Genomic DNA, 17888 nt, shown 5'->3' on the forward strand with positions numbered 1-17888 from the left:
TACTGGGCCGGCCAGAATCGGGAGAGATAAGTCTTAGGTAGTCTTAGGTAGAAAGAAGTTGGATACCAATCCTATCAATCCAGTCAGCAAATCACGCCTAGACAACACAACATACGACCCCGTTGGTAGCTGGCTGATAGCGTTGGGTACCTATCCATGTATCCATACGACTATGGGGTGGAATTAGGGGCGGAGCAGAATAATATGGTGGTGTGATAATTGATTCCCATTCGTCCGATCCTGAGCGATTTTGACGCCTCTCTTCTATGATTTGCAGGTAGTATTCCCGGCTTTTCTTGCGTGCATTAGTACCCAGCATTGAGAGATTTAAAGATGGGAGGGTTTCGTTCGGACGAATGAATTGCGAAATAAAGTACGATGAGGTAACTTGGGTAGTGTAAAGTATAACAAAAGTATGGGGATGTACATCTGTGGGGTATTGTACATATGTATAACTCTTTTAGGCTATCCGCATTTTCGGCAGACACCGGGGACCCAATTACCAGAACGGCGGGACGGGTCCCTCTTATTTTAATTATAGTTAACCTTAAAAGAAGACTGAATCAATTCATCAATACACCATCATACGTAACAATCAGCCGTTCTACATACAAGTAAAATTACAAACCCATATTCCTTCAAGCTACTTAATCTTAAACCGTCCTGTAATGATGTATGTATCTCGCACGCATAGATGGTAGAAGAGTGTGGAATGAAAGCTAAGTATTTCCAGAAGCTTGGCGAACAGCATCGACTGCTTTCAGGAGTTGACTCTCCTTTTCCTAGCATGTTCCCAATAAAAATTACTGCTGTCTCACATAACACAAGATGCTTTGTTCTCTACCTAACTACCTTGTAACTTATGCTGGTGCCTCTCATACACCAACGTAGCTAAAGTATATATATCATCTCGTGAATATCATTTCCTTCTCTTTTCTTTTCTTTTCTTTCCTTCTTCCCTCCTTTCATTTAATGCATAGTTAAAAAGGTTCTCGTTCACTCTCACTTGAGATGATCAGTACGGCACCGGGAGGTAACCTTGTCCCTCCTCAAGGGTGCCTACAGGCGGGTTCTGTTTGAATACATATGAGGTAAACCAAAAACATGTAGACAAACGAGATGAAAGAGTACCGTGGAACATGTAGCAGAATGTCTTCGCTTCCAAGCCGGGAAGCTTTCAGTCTTCCGCAGTTATAAGCTCTCCCGTCAGCAGCCTTTGGTCAAGCCGCTGGTAATCATCGATCAAGTGACTGTGACAACAGCGAAGGAGCCAATCAATATCAAAAATACAGGACAGGAGATATACGATCCAGTCTCTAGCATCAATCATCAGTCATGTGTCCGAAGAGCAAGATGGCCACCAATGGCTCCCCCACAAGAACCACGTCAGACCAGGCCAAAAAGGAAACAACGCCTCCAATATACCGGATCCAAGATTTCAAATCGGGGGAGCTCCAAGTCTGGCAGACCATGATGGATCTTCTAGGCTTCACTGAGATATTTACAAGCAGGAACCAGTGCCGAAAGGTATGGGATACTCCCCTATTACAAAACCTCGCATATATTATTAACTTCATCCTCTAGGCCCTCAAACACACCTGGGTGAACATAGTAGACTTCTTCGAAGCCATCAACACATCCAGCAGGCCGCGTTTCTTCGCCAACCATTATCAGCTAGGCAGGTATACGGTCCGAACCGGAAAGTTCTTCCCTAAGAAATTAATACCAAAGGGCAGTCCGCTCCGACAACTATTCACCAACATTGTCCCCAGACAGGGCCGAGATTGCGATTAAGTTCATGGTACAGGACATAGTAGGGTATTATTCCTAAAAGAAATCAGATCCGGGGGCATAATAGTACCGTATGTAGAGAACGCGTGAAAGGTACGGATTGCCTATGATTTGCCTACAGCAGAGTCCGCTATCCCCTGATCTAGCTTCGGATCTCCCATAATCTAATTTTTCCAGCATCGTTGCCAACAGCCAATAAGTCGCTCTTTCTACCAAATGCCACGTCCGAAATCCTGCCAAGGGGCGTCTGTTCCGTCGGCCAGTTCCTGTAGACCGTGCAGCTTGGCAAATGTGCCAGACGTAGCGCATCCTTCTTGTGCTTGCTGCCAAATGCCAACAGTTGGCCGTCGGGACTGAATGTAAGAACCGTGACCGGAGTCGTTAGCTGCATGAACCTTCGGGTCGGTTCGGGTCTTTCCTGGACTTCCAGCTCTTCGTCTGAAGAAGGTAATATCAAAGCCTGCCGATCATAGATGTTTGTCACGCCACTGTTAGACCCAATTGCTATCCACCGGTCCCCGCCGAGAATGATAGGACCGTCCCGGCCCCCCATTGCCATCACCGTTCCTCCGTTAGAACCTTCGTCGTTCCAAATCGCAAGGAAACGCCTCGTAGCCATACTCCATTCACCAACCTGACCTCCCCTGCCCAAAATTGTAAGACCATGACCATTACTCCACCAGGAGAAATCCGCAATGCCTCCTCTGCTGTCAAGCCTGGCGGCAGCAACCCATTGCATAGTATTAGCGTTCAATATATTGATAATACCGCCGCCTTTCCTTGTCGAAGCGACCAATGCCAAGTATTGCCCGCAGGGGCTAAGCTTAAAGCGCTCCCACGTTCTTTGCTCTAACCGATGGCCCTGAACTTTGTTGGTCTTTTGTATCGTACCGGTAGGCAAGTCCCACGAGTGGATATATCGTCGCCGTCCAGCGAAGAAGATTTTATCACCAGTGGGATACAGAAATTCGGCTCTCCGAACGGGTACTTGTTTGACTTGTACCGACGTCAAGAGGGGGTTTGGAGTTGGGTGGGCAGTTGGCGCGATGTGGTGTAGGTATAATACAGAAGATGTGCTAGAAGACAATAGAACAGGGTATTCTGGGTGGAAAGCAAGAGACGTGACTTCGTCCTTGTGTGTATCGGGTATATCTCGAGATCGTTGGATGTCAATGACCTCTGGACGTAGCTTCTTCACCTTCTGGGTGTTTTTATCTTTCAATGTACTGGCGTCCCGGAGGAACTTTTCCAGAGGTAGCGCAGACGCTTCATCATCCCCTTCATTTGCTTCGTCGTCTGATATGCTTGAGTCGCTTGCTGCCGCAGATGACCGCCGACGACGCTTCGCTGGGCGTTCCTCGGCCTCTCGCGCCCATCCGGGAAGGGGATTCAGTCGAAGATATTGTTGTCTTAGTCTCCTAGTATATTCAGTACCGCTGATAACATCCTCTGCCTCGCTGATCCGTAGTTTTCGCAATTGGGATACGTCCGCCAGTGATATAGTTAACTTCTCGTCGTCGCTATCTTCCCAAGCAGGTCTATTCTTCTCTGCTATTTCCTGGCTTTTAGGGGCCAATGGTACCACAGCAGCTTTGTCGCCGCTAGGGGCAGCAGCTCCTACGTCAAATGTGAAGAGGTCTGCATCGTCTACATCCTCTAAACCTGTCTCGAGGTCGCCCCCTTCTTTTTCAATGAGCCCACCAAAAACATTTCCTACATCGTCAACTCTTGACTCGTCCCGAAATAAGTTTTCACGAAAATTGGCCGTATCTCCAAGCACAAATCGTTCGAGCTCCTCTTCGTCAGAGTCTTTGTCAATCACTTGCGCTTGGCGGGTTTGCAGCGCAATTTCTTCGTCGCTATCGAAGTCGGATTCTTCTTCGCTAGACGATGATGCACGTCCTTCGTCATCCATTGTATCTATTTGGCGGTTTCGAGACATTGTGGTTTGCCAACTCAATTTGCTTGTCGAAGGCGGATGCGATAGAATTTCCGTCGTAGCAAAAATCCAAACTTTTTTTTTTCGAGCTCACAGTACGGATTAGCCTTGCAGATGGCCCCACTGTCTAGTGCTACCTACTACCCTGCAACTTCGGTACGTACCGATCCCCCTTTTATTCACTCTCGCGATAGTACATAGACTGTAGATATATACAACGAGGTATTCTTTATACCTCTCCTTTCCATGCTTCACCCTTCTAAATATGACTCTAGTACAAGAATTTGGTTGAATCAATCCATGTAATGCACCGTGGTTAAGAAGCGGCAGCAATTAGTTCGCCCCTTAATATCCCCAGATTCTCACTTACAGACTGATGGCTGTGAAGTGTTAAGATCGCACCTTTTTGAGCGACGTTGATGAGATTCTCGACCTTGCCTCCTTGTGATAAGCCTGCGACTAGTACACCGAGAAAAGTGTCACCAACCCCATTCACTGACACGATGTCTTCCACCTGTTCAACAGCCGGGAATAGTCTCATGTAGACACCTCCAACTTCTGGATGGTCATTGAAACTTCTTGAGAGAATAAACCTATCATACGCCGGGTCTATCAGACGAGGATCGTTCTTCTCCAGTACCGCTGTCAACAAGGCGCCGTGACTCCCAAGCTTCGTTATGATGGTAGGAATATACGGGAGAAGTTGTATAGCCTGCTGTGGAATACCAGCATCTGTCATATCAGCAGACGTAATTTTAACAAAGCGATCTCGAGCTCCTCTCATGCTGAAGGCGTCGATAGTCTCCCACCACCGCGGGTCGTCGAAATATTCATTGCGCTGCGCAGCTGCGTGCATAGCTGCCAGTTCGTATTGGTTAGGCGTAATTAAATCAACGCCAGGGTTGGGAAAGACGCCCAAACTCTCAAGACCTTTTTCTTTGCAGAACAATCTCGTAGATTTCTCCTTTGACACAGGCTCAAATATCACATGAGCCTTGTTCTGCTTGCCGGCTCGTATCCAAGCTCGAATGTCATGCTCAGCCCAGTTCCCGTCCACCACGAGCCACTTGGGCTTAGATTCTTTTACTGTGGAATTCCAGGATTCCGAAAACGAGTGAGCTGTAAAAATCCCCATGTCTGCCATACCGAGGACCAAGTTCTTGTTGGCATCGTTGACAGCTACGTACTGAGCTGTCCGACTAGCTGGATAATGCTCGCGACTAAGTTGCTTGATGCAAGACGTATCCATACCGCTTGCCCTCAGAGACGATAGCACGGTTGATCCGGCCCTGTAATTATCAGCAACTAGTGGCCCCCTATTAGCTTTTTTTCCACTCACAAGTCATCACCAACCATGCTACAAAGTCTCACTCTAGGGGCCTGTAAAGCTCTCTGGGCTGCAAGCGCTACATTATGGCCGACACCGCCAATAGATTGACCAATACGAGCCGGGTTTGACGTATGTAAGTGAGGAGCAGGGTGCTCTAACGAGTCTTCACCTACATAGTCACAGCTTAGGTCTATTGCCACAGAGCCGGCGACCAATATATCTGCTTGGGAGGTAGTCTATAATTATCAGTCCAGTTCAAGAACATTACAATGGCTTTTGCTTAGATAAAATATCAAGATTCGAAGCCAAGAGCGCAATTATTGGCTGCGACACAGGGTATGAAGGCAAAATATTCATCCTTACCTCGGGTTCTCTTTGTATTTCGTCAAACGAATGGTTCTTGCTCACAGAGGGAATAAATCCGCTTTGCTTCTTCATCCTATTGCCCCAGATGTCAGATTCAAACGCTACAACTACAAAGGATTCAAATCTCACGATTCATGAGACTGTACAGATTCACCTGCAGTGAGCTGTGAGAGCGCAACGGCTACCTTAGCAGCCCGCTCTACATTCGCTCGTACCAGTACTTTATTTGCCAACACGCTTCTCTCGCCAGTAAGCTCCCTAATCTTCCTCAAGATGAAGGGCGTATTTTCGCTGCCGAGAGCCCCCTGCTGTGTTGATTCGCTGACTGCCTGCTCAATAACCGCGTTCATCTCATCTCGAGGGATGGAAAATTCTTCAGGTATAGGATTTGCAAACAGCAGTCCCGATTCAATGCCAAGTTTCTCTTGCGCCAAGATCATGGCAGCGGCCTGTTTCTCATCCTGTACAACGGATGGGCTTTTGACACCACTATCCCTTGCCCAGAATGCCGGGAAGTCCACAGCACCACTTCGACCATCCGAGAAGGTTGACACAAGCACTCCCTGAGTTTCCAGGTACTCCAGGGTCCTAGGAATATCCAGGAATCCCTTACAGCCACTGCTAATAACCGCCATTCTCGTTCTACCGAGCTCGGTCAGGTCAGCAGAGATATCAAGCGATTCATGCCCTCCGCGGTGCACGCCGCCAAGGCCGCCGGTCCCAAAAACTTGGATCCCGGCAAGCCTTGCCAGAATCATGGTACCAGCAATGGTCGTCCCTCCGTTAATCTTATTGCCTGCGATACCCTATACACCAATACATTCAGAATTAACCGCAATATTGTATAATATTAGACCACGACAGGTCCAAGGGTTAGACACATACCATACCAACCAGATAGGCAATATCCCGTCGCGATACCTTCTTCGGCGATCCCTCGACAATACGAGTTATTTCATGGGGTAAGAGGCCAACCGTAGGCACACCTCCTAGAATACCAACCACGGCGGGTATAGCACCATTGCGTCGAACAATACCCTCCAAGTCTAAGTCATTACCCAGAGCTCCATGGGTATAGATAGTTGATTCAAGGGCCACCACGGGCTTATTCGTAGCTAGTGCATCGGTGACTTCCTCGGATACTTTAAGGAGGTCCTTCAGAGCTGATATTCGCCCTAGTTTCTTCGAGCTTGAAAATGGCCTTCGATGGGCATGAGCAAATGAAGCCCATTGATTGGTACAATTGTAAGAGCCCCTGGCTAAGAGCCATGACCGACGTAGTGAACTCATTGCGGTTGAATCTTGACTCCTAAGATCGATCTTGATATTCTTAAACTTCAGGGAGAAACGACATCTGCACTTAGATATACTTCATTTTATGTGTAATATATCCCGTCCAATACCGAATCGGATGTCGTGTGAAAGCAGAGCGCGCCCTTCGACATCAAGATACATATGGTTAGCAGGTAAGTTCAAAATGCAATGCCCCACCATGAGATATGGGTATCTCATAACTAATTATGCGCTTATCGAACAACCCAAACCATCCATTTACTTGAGCCCAAACACTAACCTGATTCGGTAGTAACCTAGTCGAGTCTTCACCTCATCCCAAAGTTACCCTTGACCATCAACCCAAAGTCTAACCCAATTTCGCAAAAGCTGGGAATGACACAGAGGTTCACGTACGGATTATACCCGATTGGGTTAGACTTTGGGCTGATGGTTTGGGATAACTTTGGGATGAGTTGCGCCCTCAAGTCCCCCGCTTTGGGATGAACTTCAGTGGTTCGAATCGCTGAAATAAGGCATAGCATTCACCAAGTCCCCTATATATAATTCCAATTCATCAAGCCTATTAAGAGGTACCTATGTACATAGAGACTTTGGGGTTATCTACCACATAGGTAACCACCTATGCAAGTTTACAAATACAATGGCCTTATTACTGCTATGTTTACATCATGAGGGCAAACAATCACATCAGTAAATTTATGTGTTATCATGTACAAAGCAATAATTACTAAGGTGTCCTTCTTCGTCTAGAACAATCGAGCTCAGCCCAAAGAGAACCCCTTCCAACTCAGGCTAACGTTTGGGTTCAACTACAGGGGTTGGTTTGGGCTCAACTTGACATCTCAATAAGCTTAATCCTGCTTAGGTAATACTATACATATGGCCCGTGCGCAATCGCAATTCAATGTGAAACTACAGGGGGTCCATCTTGAGCTTCATCGTCATTTTAAAACTTTCCACCTTCTTAGCTCCGGTGAACTCGGCAACACGGCTAGGATTGCCGGCTACGCGACAAATCTGCTATGTAGGTACTTGAGATCTAGTATATCGCAGATGACTCTGATCAAGAGATTATTTACATTGACAGAAGGGTTCAAATGTTAAAAGATGGTATGGTACTTAGTGTATAAGCTCGTTCCACTGCCCTAAACAAAAAGACGAGGCCCCGTGAAATATCCGTTTGAGGAGTCTTCTATTATTTATGCTAGTATCTTAAGGAGTTTTAGGAAATCTAGTTGCAAAGGAAGCTCCCACATCTTCCGTCTTCCGAGGACAGGGGGCTACCATCTAGATTCTCAATATGTACAGACCAAAGGTATCTATCATAAGACGCCGGGTTTCCTTTTCCCTATTTCTTAAGTATCCATCCAATAAATATAGCATCCACATGAAGAAAAATTATATAGTTCATACCCCCACCTTATAATAAGTATAATATAATTCTACGCCTTTGGTCACTTTTTTATTCTGCAATACATACCCGCATTCTTTGGAGGGATACAACTCGCTCAAATGAGGAGGAATCTACCATACCCCGTTGCCCTTCTCGCGGCAATCATCTCCAAAACCGGAGCCGTTGACTTTACTATTTCTGGTGGCCAGATATTTACACCTGGGTTTGCTGTTCTCGATGCGCCTCAGCCAGGCACTCCGTTAGGCGGAGGTATGTCTATCACATGCTATAAACCAGGTTAGGATCTAACGTATTGCGCGTAGATACTATCGAGGTAGCTCTCGATGTAACCGCCAATGGCAAATTAAATCTGCCTCCCTATAGTGATGATAGTCCCAGCCGGATTAACAACATCACCATCTTCCTATACAGCTATGACACAGGAAGGAATTTTACAATAACGAATGGAACAGCCTCGACGAATGATGTAAGCCTAGGAGACATCATGGAATCCGAGCCGGGGAGCACCGTCAAGCATGTCAAATGGCATTGGCCAGCTTGTCTCATCGGCGATGGAGAGCCGGACACCGCAGACAGCGATCGTGGAAATTACAACGTTAGTACTTGAATTCGTCAAGTTTCTATACACTTGGGTCAGATTACTCATACTCTTCCCAGATATCCATCCGCCAAAACTTCCGTCTTAACGGGGAGGATCACTACACAATCTTCGACGTACCGATCTCAGTCACCAACAAGATTGAATTCACCGGCGACAATCCACCTTGCGACCTAGTGAATAACCCTTTGCTCACACCAGAGGAAATCGACGCCGAGTCCGCTAATAGTGTCGGCATTCTGTTCGCGCCTGGAGACTCAACCGTTATTCAGTCTGACTCTACTGACAACAACCTAGAAAATGGTCTTGGGAGTAGTGCTAATACACTAAGGTGGAAGTTACCATCAGAATGGTTTTCTTTATTCCTCATTGCATATTTATGTATTTTATAGGCCGATGTATTGGCCCAGATATATTGCGATTTCCCAGCGTGTTAATACTAGAGGTTACCCCCCGGGCAACACAAAAGCCTAAGGTTTACACCGCACCATGTTTCTATACTATTTTTATTATATTAGCAATCTATCCCCTATTAAACTGCAGGGCACCCCTTGTTGGGATGATAATCCGTCCCGCACAAGAATATAGATGCGTATCTCCCTCGAAACCGCATCTATCTCGATCTTACGGTCATGCATCATTAAATACAAGAAAGTCTCTTGCTACATCGTGTCTTTTTCCTTTGCCCCCCCCCCTAATCCGTACGTACGTATAATATGGACTAGACCTTATCTACCAGCACCCCTACAATAGCCCGAATTTACTGCTATTACACGGCTGGACAATACTCTCAATATCCTCGAGATCTAAGTAATAAAAAAGCCTTAAACGGATGCATAAACTTATTCTTTTCATATTTACTGCTTTATAAGGCAGGAAAATTATCTGTAAGGTAGTAAGGCATATGTCCCAAATAGGAAATTTTTACTCGCATTCAACACAACATCCTAAGGTAAACCTTAGGCATTCTCTGCTACGCTTTAGGAGCTGGGAAAGTCGCTCGGGGGCTGAGAACCCCGACCATCTATTAGAATGATGCCTTTATTAATCCCGTATTATAAGATATCCGCGGTCATGATCTATCATCAACAGCGTAATCTTCATCAGCCGCAACGATGCTCTTGGATTATAAAAGGCGTTACCCCAGATAGTCACATGAAGTTCAGATGATATCAGTCCAACCAATCCAAACTACCTAGGTACTATATTAAAGCACAGATAGTTACAGGCTTAGACTACCTATGTAGCTAAGTATAGGCTCTTTGTTGCGGCTCTTACAAAGAATTTGTCCAGGTTATGGCATAGGCCTAGCCAGTAAGTACCTAGGTCATAGTAAAATCTACAGGCGGTTAGCTTAAGTTCTACAATCAGTTAAACGCAAGTAGCAGTAGGATGGGTTATAACAATTGTCGTAGGTATTGGGACGATAGGTTTCAACTATTTTTTATTTAAAAGGGTGGTACATCTAGGCCAAGTTCAATATAAGAATAGAAACATATTTTAATGGGAACTCCAATGGGAATATACCTGTGAATTTACTTGGGGATCAAGCTTTAAGGAAGCATTTTGAACCTTGGGCGTTTTACTTATTTTAAGGTATATAAATAATATTTTGGACCAATAGCGAGAGAAAGAGAGTAAAGTAGTTTAACGATGAATTGCTAGTCATGTGATGATGAAGATACTTCTTACTTCAAGTTAAAGTTGTCGCCGAAAAGAGTTATCTTTAGTGCCATGTTCAAGACAAAGGTGGTATAAGGAAAGGACCCATCCTCTAAAGGCCATACGGTTGATTAAGTTTTAATTAAAAGCAGAGCATATGTCTATCAAGATGAAAATTGGCATGGAGTTTAGGATGTTTCTGTAGGATTACCTGTATTGGTTGATACCCACCCTTGCAATAGAACTTGAACAGTCTTATTGTTCTATATCAGTATTGGTATTTTAAATCAGTTTATACCCAATCTATTTGTTCCCCCTGTACTGATTGATAGGTACCTATGCAATAGAACTTGAACAGCTTTAGTATTCTAAATCAATTTATACCCAATCTATCTGTTCCTTAACAAAAGCTGTCCAATATTGTTCCGGATAGATGTATATAAAGCAGGAGGTTCTTCGATCTAGGTACCTATTTATAAAAACCCATTTTTAAGCATCTAAGTATTTATTTACTTCCACAACACCATCTATTTAATTTTCGAATCCGTTAGATCTAGAATCTTTTACCGAGTTACCTGTTTAACTTAATACTAAAATTGTTGTTAATACCGATTTTAGAAGTTAGATACCATTACTATGGGAAATAATACTAAGAATACGCAAGTAACTGGCGTAAGTCAACTTGTGTTAACTGAACCCCAATCAGCGAAGGAGCGTCGGCGTGGCAGGTTATCACAGCGCTTTTCTAATAAGCCTTTTAATTCCAACTTTAAAAGTTCCCAAGCTTTAGATGAAAAGCTCGAAAAGGTATACGAAAAGCAAAATGCAAAGTCCAACTCCCAGCTTCGTAGAGAGCAACGGAAAAATAAGCGGGCTCAAAGCTCCCCCTACCCTATGGAGTCCGACGTCTATTATGACGATGTTGGAAGTGAGTCTAGGGACAAAGAAACTTATTCTAGTGAAGATGAACTTCCATATGAGAATGAAGACATCTTTGAAGGAAGCTGGTGGAGCGACGACGACCAGAATTTATTCATTTCCCCAGCCTGTCGCAACGAGAAAAAAAAAACAGCATCTAAAGCTGAAGTAAACATTCTTGCCTGCTCTGGAACGTATTTGGACATTCCCGACCAGGTGGAATGCCGCGGCACATGCCATAATACTACAAACATTCATTAGAGTAGCTAGGTACCTAAGTTAGGTAGCTGATATCGCGATGATGTTATGATAGCTTAACATAATAAAAATTGCCTAGATACCCCCAAACCCCAGTTTACACCCTTTGAATTATAGACAGTGCTATGGAATATATGAGACCCTATGATAATTGTAAATCGATCACAGCTGACGCCATCTTTGTAATACTTGAACCTGCCACATCTCATAATTTTCACGTGACACCCCATGACTGTCAAGCACCCGATACTTCCGCTTTTGAGTCTCTCGGGGGTGGATGTTACCCGGGAAGTACGGGGCTCAGTAATCGACACTACCCCCTTTTAGATTTATTGCGACTACAACAATCTTATATTCCTCAAACATCCCACCTCCTTGTAACTCATGTCAAGCCCGCCATCGACAAAGAGAACTTTCTAAAAGAGCCTAAGTACCTTCGCGCCTAAGGAGACCACGAGGTTCGGAATAGCTTCATTTATTATCTTAATTTTCACATCAAACCAGTTAACTTCATTATAGCTCATAACCATACCTCTGGACTTATTACTCAACGCTCACCTAGTACCTACCCGACCTTCCTTTAAGAATACCGATATATTATTGAAATTCGCCCTTCTTACTTTAAGGTAGATGAAAGCTCAACGGACTCACATGCCTACCTAGCTTTGGTGAGATAGGTACCGGATACATTTAGCTATGCACTCGCTCAGCGAATTCTGGCCTAGAAACCTAATGGGTCTGATGCCTATATTTAAGATCTATTTACTCATAACGCCGAATATATACTGATCATGCGCTAGAAATACAATGATACCCACGCGCAGCCCATTTCCCCACGGGGATGAGCGGAAGCCTCGCGGAGAGGCTACCTTTGCTAGGTCTTATGGCTAAACCCCTGGAGCCAATCGTTTATGACCTAGATAAACGCCTCCACACAGTTGGATGCGCCGAGAGAACATAACCCCCCGATATAAAGCTCTGAATAAGCGATTTTCGCTTATAGCTTGGACTTGTCTTTTCTACCGCTCTTAACATGTTTGGAAAACTCTCCCGTAAAGAGATAATCCGGGTACTTCATGTCAGAATCGAGACCAACACCCATACCTCCATTCCTCCAGTCGCCGCCGTCTACAACGAGTACTTCTCCAGTAACATAGCTACCAGCGTCGCTGAAAAGATAAACGGTCGCGTCCGCAATATCTCGGATTGTACCCCATCGACCTAACGGGATACCGGCCGCGGAATTCTTCGCCTCGTCACTCTTGCCCGCGAGCCTCGCCATTCCTTCTGTTCCTTCAATACCGCCGGGTGCGATAACGTTCGAGGTTACACCATACGGACCGTATTCCAAGGCTACGGAAGCCATGATAGAGTCGACGGAAGCCTTCGCAGCCATCACGTGAGCTTGCATGGGCATACCTGTGTAATGGAAAGTGGCCGAAACGTAGATGATTCTTCCACCTGTCAGCCCGTTCTCATTCGACTTATTCCTGGCGGCGGATTCGATGAGATACGGTATAGTAGCCTTAACGGTATTATACGTCCCAAGGACGTCGATTTCCATGACGGTTTTGAATCCATTGGACGAAAGGCCAGAGATGGGGCTTACGAAGTTCCCCGCGGCACCAGCGCTGAGAAGAAGTCAGTACAAAGAACCTTGTATGATCTTGAACAGACTCTTACATGACAAAGTCGATGGCACCAAGCTCTTTCACACATCTTTCGGCAGCTTTGACCAAGTTCTCGGGCTATTTTATTGTCAATATAATATACAAAGGGATTGTGTTTATGATGACAAAACTTACATTCCTTACGTCACACCCCCCAATCCCGAGAACCTTCGCACCCTTCCGTGCCGTGGCGATGTCGTTCGCGACGGCTTCCGTCTTTTGCTGATTACGGCCAATAATGCAGGCGTTCGCCCCGAGGTAGACTAGAGCCCTCGTCTGCGCGCTGCAGATGGTACCGGCGCCACCAGTTACGAATACAACGCGGCCATCTAAATAAAACGATATATATTAGCTGTCTATCTATCCAATTACATTGGCAGTCATCTGGAACTAACCGAATATACCCTCTTTCCACACATTGCTTATATACTGAGACGGTGGGACTGGCATGATGATGATGATGATGATGGTGATGATGGATGGATGGTTGGCGCTATGCAAGGTCCTCAACGTTGGGGATACGACTCCTTTAAGTAGCGTTTAAGCCCACATGTGAATATTAACGAGAGGAAGATGAATCACAACGCGGATTTGAAAAGGGAAGTGACGTCAAATTATATAATACCCCTATTCAATGAGAAACAAACTCAACTCCAAGTAGGAAGCTCGGGTAGTCATATACATGTACGTATAACAAGTCCACCTAACCTAACCTAGGGTGTAACTTGAATGAAGGGCGCGAGTTGCCTCGGCTTAGGACGTGTTGAGGAATCCGCCGTTCGAAGCGAGAGCGAACTAGACCCACTTATCGAATGTACATACATACGGAAGGAGTCACAGCGCGCATGCGGATAGATGCATATGAAGGCCTCCCTATATCTATTTTCGGCTTTAGAGTCCGCTCTCCCGCAATCCGTTAGTCCCGACTTTAAATCTGGGGAGCTCGGACCAATTACGTACCCCAGATATCCCATTTTCTATTCTATCTAATTCCTCCACCCCCGCTATTGTACAAAGTCGAGTTTAACTTTATCTCATCCCAATCAATAACGATACTCGAATTGTGAGTTGTTATTTGCTCTCGAGGCCTGAAACCCAACCAGGAGTCATGTATTAGTGTACATACGTATTGTACACGCCCAACTAGACCAGACTAGATCAGACCGGACCATAAGGCAACTCGCTCTGGCATCAGCACGCCCACCTTTGAACCGAAACCTCTTTCGTACCCATCATCTACCTTATCTCCTCCAATCCATCGGGATCGAGTCTTCACATCCCATCCTTCATCGATCTCTGGTTTTCTACATCCTAGCTAGAGACCATGGCATCAAGAAAGGTGTCAGCCCTCAAGTTCGTGGGGACTGTCTCGTTGGGTCTCTTAACGGTAAGTAACTTATCTTTTTTTCAACCCCATTCCATTGTTCGCATTTGCCCCTCCAGATTCCCCCGCGCCCGCCGCCCGCCATGAGCGCCTCACGCAGCAACGTTATCTCGGCAACCTGCAAACCTCATCTCATAAACATCAAGAACTCCCAATATGAGCTAGCTCTAACAAATATATGATATAGGGCACTTCGTACACCCTCTCATCCATCACCGTCCCATCCCTTCTTGAGCTCCCCTCTGCGTCATCCGCAGCCAAGGCCTTCCGCAACCTCACATCAACCGCATCAACACAGCTCACTTCCCTAGCCAGCCTATCCGGCTCTGCCTTCCTGCTTGCCTTCATCATATCCCCCCGTGGCTTCAAACACCCGTACCTGCTCTACACGTCGCTATTCTGCTTCAGTACCCGCCTGTCCGACTACGTGACGCCGTCCATCTTCGGCGCTCCCGTCACCAGCTCCTCCGCTGCCGCGCAGCGCCGCGCTGAGGCCCAGGCCCGCAAGGATAAGAAGGCCGCTCGCCGCATGGAGGCTTCCTACGAAGATCTTGGTGGCTCGCACAGTGATGAGGCCAGCAGCGAGGAGCACGAGGAGGACTCCAACGGCGAGGAGGTCCGCAGCGAGGTCCAGTTCTTCGTTCGGAACCAGTTGATACAGACGGCCCTCGCGGGCGTCGGCTTCGCGATGGCGGTCGTTGGTATCTGGGGAGATGGTGCTCTAGGTGTTTCCGAGACGCTTGTTATCGAGTTCTAAGATAGGAGAACTTCACGGAGTTTCAAATGAGAAAATCAATGTAGGGATAGGGGTGGTCTGATTCTCATCATTCATTCAAGTCTTGATGAAAATATAAACCAACTAGAAACCTAGGGTTGGGTGGAATACTGCCGGAAACACATATACAAGATATCCTCAAGGCTTTTATCAGTAGGGTTGTTCGGACTGGCTGTTGTATATTTCACGCTCCCACCTCCCTCTGAGATGTCTGCATGCATGCACACGTAGTAACAAAAGAAAGATTTAAAAAAAAATATAACATAGTATGGGCGTTTATTTCAGTTTTAACACGGTAGTAAACGAGAACCTGTTATATTATTGTATATTCCTGCGGAACTTGTGGTAAATACTTATCGACATTCTAGCTATCTGTAAAATGGCAACTCGATTCCGTTGGGTGAGTGGATTGTTATTTTAATTGTAGTTTGGCATAGCAAAGCTGTTGAAGGAGACATAGCCCCGAATATCTTCTGAGCTGCGATTTACATTAAGCTATAGACAGATACGAATCTTACCCGTGAGACTTAGACATTGATCGACGTAATTGAATTTCACAATGCAAATATACCTAACTTCATTATCACCCACGCTGGAGATTCTCCCCATTTCGCTTTATGAAATAACACCCGATATCCTACTAAGCCCACGGTTCAGTATAAGTGGTTTCTTGATACTCAAGTCTGTTTCATCACTGATGCGAGCAAACGATATGCCTTGACCTCGGTCTTGATGGCAAATATCGCTCACCGAGATCACTCACCGAAAGCGTGAATAAACCGGCTATTCACTGCAAAGTCAAAAAAGGCATCGGAAGCATATCTAGCTTATATATGATTAGCGTTTATGAACTATATAGCTACGTAACCTAGTAATTGTTGCTTGTAATGAGCGGATATCGGTGGTATATTATACCCCCTTTTATGGTATGCGGAAACACATCGACTGTGCTTCATTCATGAGTAACTCATGAGTTTGTATCATATTGCATTGCCTACCTACTGAACTACGGTGTTCTAACTGTCATGTTTGCCTCTATGAAGCAAACACTAGGATAGTCGAGTTAGTAGTCTATGTGTTTTGTGCTGAACAGAGGTTGCAAATCATGTAGTAACGCGACAACGAAGACGATTTCTGTGAGAAAAACAAAAAGCAACGCGACTAAAGCTCGGCAAAGTAGACGAAGCAAGGTCAGCTATAGCTTCTCAGCCTCGAATGCTGATATTGGGGCTACGTAATGTGATGATGCTTGCCAACCTTCGTGATGATGTCTCTCATGAAATGCAACGCAACAGGGTATCAAGCAACCTTTGCAGAACGCCTTACTGTTCCATCCTGACCAAAAATCAAATATGCTTCGCAAACCGATTAAGACCCGCCTTCTGTGCTGTGTGACATGCAACAGGGTCATTCGTTCGTATTTCCTCTGACGCGGGAATTCTCAGTCTTCCCAGATCGTCTCTAAGTCAAGATCACCACGTCGTTCGGCTCCGCAGACACTCCAGCGCTTGCGCTTATCTCTTGATCCAAGACCCATAGTTCTTCCACGCGCGGGCGCGTCCCGGCCCTTTGCCTCTCCAGACTCTCCCTCTTCGGCGGCGTCCGCGGCAGCCTTTAACTGAGATATTCTTTCGGCCTCCAAGGCAGCCTCTTCAGCATCAGGAGAATCAGGAATAGTTTCCAGACTTGAAATACTGGGACTGCGAGATCTCATAGAGGTTGGTGTCGAGGGGACTGACGATGATGGATAGTAAGAAGGGAAAGTGTAACCATACGACAAGCTCTCAGGTCGGAATGAAGGCGAACCTGCTGTAGCCGAGGGGGTTCCGGGAAGAGAAGGGGTGCTTGATGAATAACTCGTAAGGCGTAGGGGCGAAGATGTTCGTCGATGAGCTAGATTGCCCAAATTCGGGGTACTAGAACTAGGGGAACCGCCCAGGTCGGTGAGATGTCTCTCGCCGTCCAAGACAGAAGATCGAACTGGAGAAGTTGGATATGCTTCATCGACCGGCTTTCGAGGCATTCGATTTCTGTTGGGGGAACTCAAGGGGCTGGCTGGACGAAGTAACGGCGGGTAAATGATACGACCCGAACCATCAACACCTGGCATAGATCGTGTACGACCGATGGTAGGTGGTGCGAGACTGGCCATTGACTTGGATCGGCCGTGAGTGCCAGTCAAAGGGGACGTAGTTCGAGGTCGATACGGAAGAGAGGCTGCTGTTGTCCAAGATGGCGAGCTTGGAGACGGAGGCTCGGTTGATCTGCGAAAGTTGTAAGGCTTGCGACCAGGATCTGAATCATTCGTAATGATGGCAGCTGGCTGCAGACGCAGAGTAGGTAAAGGAGAGGAGCGGAATTCCTCCATTCTCTCTGTCTCAGGGACGGGCTCCATTTCCAACGAGGACAAAAGCCTAAGCGGTCTATCTTCACTTCGTTTTCATATGAAGCGGTGTGGCCAAGACAGTGGCCAAGGGGTGGCTTGTC

The 17888-nt window shown here is 46.1% G+C and overlaps 6 protein-coding genes across 6 annotated transcripts; 3 read left to right on the top strand and 3 right to left on the bottom strand.

Annotated features, from left to right (window-relative positions):
- Positions 1 to 1353: 1353 nt before the first annotated feature.
- F5Y00DRAFT_264248 (uncharacterized protein) lies at positions 1354 to 1794 on the top strand (the record flags this gene model as incomplete). Its single annotated transcript, XM_048011622.1, has 2 exons — positions 1354 to 1527; positions 1585 to 1794. The coding sequence occupies 2 exons, from the start codon at positions 1354 to 1356 to the stop codon at positions 1792 to 1794; spliced, it is 384 nt and encodes a 127-aa protein (XP_047862767.1).
- A 139-nt stretch (positions 1795 to 1933) lies between these two features.
- F5Y00DRAFT_254426 (Indigoidine synthase A like protein-domain-containing protein) lies at positions 1934 to 6716 on the bottom strand (the record flags this gene model as incomplete). Its single annotated transcript, XM_048010164.1, has 7 exons — positions 1934 to 3804; positions 3928 to 3999; positions 4097 to 5019; positions 5070 to 5296; positions 5424 to 5499; positions 5556 to 6232; positions 6312 to 6716. The coding sequence occupies 7 exons, from the start codon at positions 6714 to 6716 to the stop codon at positions 1934 to 1936; spliced, it is 4251 nt and encodes a 1416-aa protein (XP_047862768.1).
- A 966-nt stretch (positions 6717 to 7682) lies between these two features.
- Positions 7683 to 9218, top strand: F5Y00DRAFT_243209 (uncharacterized protein). The gene is made up of 3 exons (XM_048008635.1): positions 7683 to 8385; positions 8439 to 8731; positions 8794 to 9218. Exons 1-3 carry the CDS (start codon positions 8235 to 8237, stop codon positions 9124 to 9126), a joined length of 777 nt encoding a protein of 258 aa, XP_047862769.1. The 5' UTR covers positions 7683 to 8234; the 3' UTR covers positions 9127 to 9218.
- Positions 9219 to 11850: 2632 nt separating this feature from the next.
- Positions 11851 to 14210, bottom strand: F5Y00DRAFT_243211 (NAD(P)-binding protein). The gene is made up of 5 exons (XM_048008636.1): positions 13638 to 14210; positions 13378 to 13571; positions 13256 to 13320; positions 12373 to 13203; positions 11851 to 12308 (listed from the first exon to the last, which is right to left on the bottom strand). Exons 1-4 carry the CDS (start codon positions 13690 to 13692, stop codon positions 12570 to 12572), a joined length of 948 nt encoding a protein of 315 aa, XP_047862770.1. The 5' UTR covers positions 13693 to 14210; the 3' UTR covers positions 11851 to 12308; positions 12373 to 12569.
- F5Y00DRAFT_243214 (uncharacterized protein) lies at positions 14211 to 15680 on the top strand. The gene is made up of 2 exons (XM_048008637.1): positions 14211 to 14629; positions 14814 to 15680. Exons 1-2 carry the CDS (start codon positions 14567 to 14569, stop codon positions 15381 to 15383), a joined length of 633 nt encoding a protein of 210 aa, XP_047862771.1. The 5' UTR covers positions 14211 to 14566; the 3' UTR covers positions 15384 to 15680.
- Positions 15681 to 16842: 1162 nt separating this feature from the next.
- Positions 16843 to 17796, bottom strand: F5Y00DRAFT_264254 (uncharacterized protein; the record flags this gene model as incomplete). Its single annotated transcript, XM_048011623.1, has 1 exon — positions 16843 to 17796. The coding sequence occupies one exon, from the start codon at positions 17794 to 17796 to the stop codon at positions 16843 to 16845; it is 954 nt and encodes a 317-aa protein (XP_047862772.1).
- Between the last annotated feature and the right edge of the window lie 92 nt (positions 17797 to 17888).

This window comes from Daldinia vernicosa (genome assembly GCF_022497035.1).
Source record: "Daldinia vernicosa strain CBS 139.73 unplaced genomic scaffold F5Y00scaffold_40, whole genome shotgun sequence".
NCBI classification, from domain to species: domain Eukaryota; kingdom Fungi; phylum Ascomycota; class Sordariomycetes; order Xylariales; family Hypoxylaceae; genus Daldinia; species Daldinia vernicosa.